Here is a 3713-nt window from a genome sequence, read left to right on the forward strand (position 1 = left end):
CAAATGTTTCTTCAAAGTCTGTGGCAAAACTGGTAGCACCTTCAGAATCTTAAATAGGTTTTTTTTTTCCTTAAAAAAATCACATACACTACGAGAAAATTGTGAGCACCAGCGATTTCACAGTGGGAGGTAGCAGACATGGGCACCCCCAGCCCCGAGGATCTCACCTCTCCCTCTCAGCATCCATCACTTCCCACCCCCTGGCTGCTCTCTCTCACCTTCTCACCTCTTTCCCAGGTGAAAAAAAAAAATAGTAACGCACCTTCTTTGCGTTTGTTTAAATAAAATATATATACTTCTTTCTTTCCTTTTCTCCTTTTTTCATGTCTCCTCTCTAATATTGCACATCAAAGCTCCCTGGCAGGGACCAGCTGACGAGATGCCCCCTTCCCTCAAGCTGGCTGGAACGTGGGGCTCTTTGGGAAGGAAGCTGGGCAAGGAAGGGGGTGGCCGCAGAGCTGGGAGACAGGCCGCGGGGCTCAGGCGGGTTGTGGGCCCAGCTTGCTCTGGCTGGCTCTTTGGTTGGTCTTTGGGGCTGAGCTGGGATCAGTCGTTCCCAAGGATACCCCGTGCCCTGCTGCCCCTCAGCCTCTTCTACTGGGCAGACAACAGCTGGGGTCCTGCTCAAGGATCCTTGGGCAGGTGAGCTGCCTCTCCTAGGGGCCCCCCTGCCCCTAGGTACCCTCCTCTTCCCCCCGCCCCCTCGAGGCCGAGAGGAGCCATGAGGTCAGAGGTCAGAGGAAGCACGCGGGCCCAACTTCGAGGCGGTACCGCTTCCCTGATGAGGCAGGAGGGAGGTTGTCCACGCTGACAATGGGCAGCTGCTGGGGGTCCTGGGTCCGGAAGGTGAAGAGTGTCTGATGCCAGCGGCCATCCTGGACCTGCGGGTAGAGGGAAAAGGGGACATGTATATCCACCATAGTTCTCATCATATATCGAGTGCATTTCTCCCTCATCTTTCTTCACAATTTTTAATGTCCACGTGGCATTTCACTGTTTCAGTGACCTGTATTTGTCCATGTAGATTGCTTCTGCCAGTTTGATTCTTAAAAGAAAAGCGGTCATGAGTATCACTGTAGCTAAACTTTTGTGCACATTCTTAATTACTTCCCTAGAACAAATTCTAGAAGTAAGATTTGCGGGATCAAAGGATAGGTACATTTGTAAGGCTTTGGATATATATTGGAAATATACATGTAGCTGCTGTTCCGAAAGCCTCTACCAATTTAGTTTTAATTTTTCCAAATAGCTTTGTGTGAGAGTGTTGGTTTCCCCTCATCCTCAGTAACACTGTGCATTACTGGTTTTGTCTGATTTTGTGAAACTGGCTTTTTGGATGACTTTCTGTCTCCCTCTTCCCCTACAACCCACCCTGTTTTAGGCCTCTGAAGACAACCAGAATGTTAAGAGAAGAAATTAGCCTGGCAGGGCAGGGGCAGAGAGAAGAGAAGAGATATATCCTTCTATAAGCAGCCTTGTAAATAAGCACAGCATCTACCGGCTGGTAGAATTTTTACCAGCCCAGACCTTCCCTCAGAAGTTTCCCAGGGAGAAAAGTAAATAAAAGCAATTTTATAAAACTCAAAGGTAAACATTATATGTATCATACTAATATACTACAGTATAAAATTGTTACTATATAAGAACACGTTTTCCTACCTGTCTACGCATGAGGGGCCTGTAAGGGGCCCCAAGACTTACCTTGCAGCCATCCATTGACACTTCCGGCCTGAACTGACCCCCGGCTTCAAAGATCTGCCCGTTCCAGGCCCGGAAGCGCACAGCCTGCTTAGCTGGGGTCTGCCTGGTGCCCTCCTGCCACACGGTCATGTTAAGGCAGTGGATGGTGATTTGCTGTGTCACCTCAGAGCTTAGCAGGTGCAGAAAATTCATCTGGACCCGGCTAATGGCAAACTCCACCTGTGGAGGAGATACAGCAGTGAGGCAGGGTCGGGCTGGGCTGCCCACAGCTCTCAGAATTCCTTACCTTCCTCTGGAAGGTCCAGGGATAAGCCCTTTCCTGGTAAGCAATTCCCAGCCATGCTCCCAGAGCTGTACTCACTCGAAAGACAGAAAAACTGAGGTCTGTGTGAGCCAGTCCCACAGCCAAGGAGTAACAAGGAAGGGAAAGAACTGATGTCTGCCTGATTCCAGCCAGAAATGCGAGGGTCCTAATGCACCGTATGGGAGGGGTCTCTGGAGCTGAGCTGGGATACCGAGGCCCACAGAGGAAGAGGATCTTGCCCAAGAGTGAGAGGCTCTTAGTGGGCAGTGGAAATGAGAAGTGTCTTCCCCACGTTTCTAAGTCCCAAGCTGCAGGTGGGGTAGGGTGAGGCAGCTGGAAAAGGCAGACCTGACAGCAAACAACAGGACAGGGTTTCGGGCTTAAGTGGTTGTACAGTAAGTCCTGACAGTTGGGTTTTCTCCGTTTTTCCGGTGCAAGTGCCTGACTTAAGCTTTGATTGCGGAGGCATCCATTCAAAGAGGCATCCACTTCAAAGACAGACTATCTCAAATAAATACCTTGCCAGCCACAGGACTAGATAAAGAGCCAGGCCACCTCCAGGCACTGAGGCTCCTTTGTTTTAGAGCTCTGGATTGATTTCAATAACTGACCGTTTGGGCTACTTGTTTTTCCTCTCCCCATGCTTTAAATTCTGGCCCTTATATTTTAAATTCACCACTAAAGAACGAGCCTGCAAAACCCTAACACCCCCTCACCCCAATAAAAGCAGAACCCCAGGCCCATGCACGCTCTCTCTCTCTCTCTCTCTCTCTCTCTCTCTCTCTCCCCATGACCTTGTAGTGTGGCCCCAGGTGGGCTGTGCACTTTGCAGGTCCTGTAAATAATAAAACTTTAGTTTTGCAAAGTTTCCTGGTGGTTATTGCTGAAAGGCATCTTGCAATCGTAATAAGAACTGCAAGGGCTGGTCCAGCCACAGCACTGGTTATTTATAGGCTGAGACCAGCACACAACGATTGGTGTAGTTGGCAGGACTGCACGACCGCCCTTGCAATCAATGGATGGGATGCCCTTTACCTGCAACTTGCTTACTAACCACCTAACTCAGGTGGGTATCACCATCTGCGGAAGGAGCACTGCTTGCTGGGGGGGGTCTGTCTCACTGCTAAGTGCTTTTGCATATTGCTATGGTATCCAATCCAAAAGGCCACGGCTGCCATGATAATCCAATGATCTCCCCAGAGCAGTGTGATCAAGGCCATAGGCTCTAACGAGCCACTGAGACCACTAATTATAAAGGCCTTAATTGACTATTAATGTGAGTAAGGGTCCTCCAAGACTCAAGGGAAGAGTTAAGGAAAGTGAACTGGAGCACGAGGCTGAGTCACTGCCCAAGGAAAGGCTCTCGGCTGGAGGCAGGAGGGAAATATTCCTGTAGGTGAGAAGGATAGGAGACCTCCACCTAGGACCACTGAGTTGGTGGTTGTGCCTGGACCACATGTCCTAATCCAGAAGAGTGAAATAGCCTTGCAACTGGAAACCAGTGGACCTCCAGAAGGAAAACACAACAGAGATCTATGGTTTCTGTGGCAAAACTTCACTCATTAGTGTCATTCTTCATCCCTGACCCAATGGGATATTATGGATCCCATCACTGGTGTGATGTTCCTAAAAAAATTAATGGGCAGTGACCACCTAGAGGGGTGGGATAGGGAGGGTGGGAAGGAGATGCAAGAGGGAGGAGATATGG

At 49.5% G+C, this 3713-nt stretch overlaps 1 protein-coding gene across 1 annotated transcript; it reads right to left on the bottom strand.

Moving 5' to 3' along the window:
• Positions 1–734: 734 nt before the first annotated feature.
• LOC103074862 (collagen alpha-1(XXVII) chain-like) lies at positions 735–1920 on the bottom strand (the record flags this gene model as incomplete). The annotated part of the gene is made up of 2 exons (XM_007471635.1): positions 735–881; positions 1702–1920. Coding segments are annotated over 2 exons (366 nt in total), but the record flags the coding sequence as incomplete, so codon positions are not given.
• Between the last annotated feature and the right edge of the window lie 1793 nt (positions 1921–3713).

The sequence above is a fragment of the Lipotes vexillifer genome, unplaced genomic scaffold (genome assembly GCF_000442215.2).
Source record: "Lipotes vexillifer unplaced genomic scaffold, Lipotes_vexillifer_v1.1 C27478246, whole genome shotgun sequence".
NCBI classification, from domain to species: Eukaryota; Metazoa; Chordata; class Mammalia; order Artiodactyla; family Lipotidae; genus Lipotes; species Lipotes vexillifer.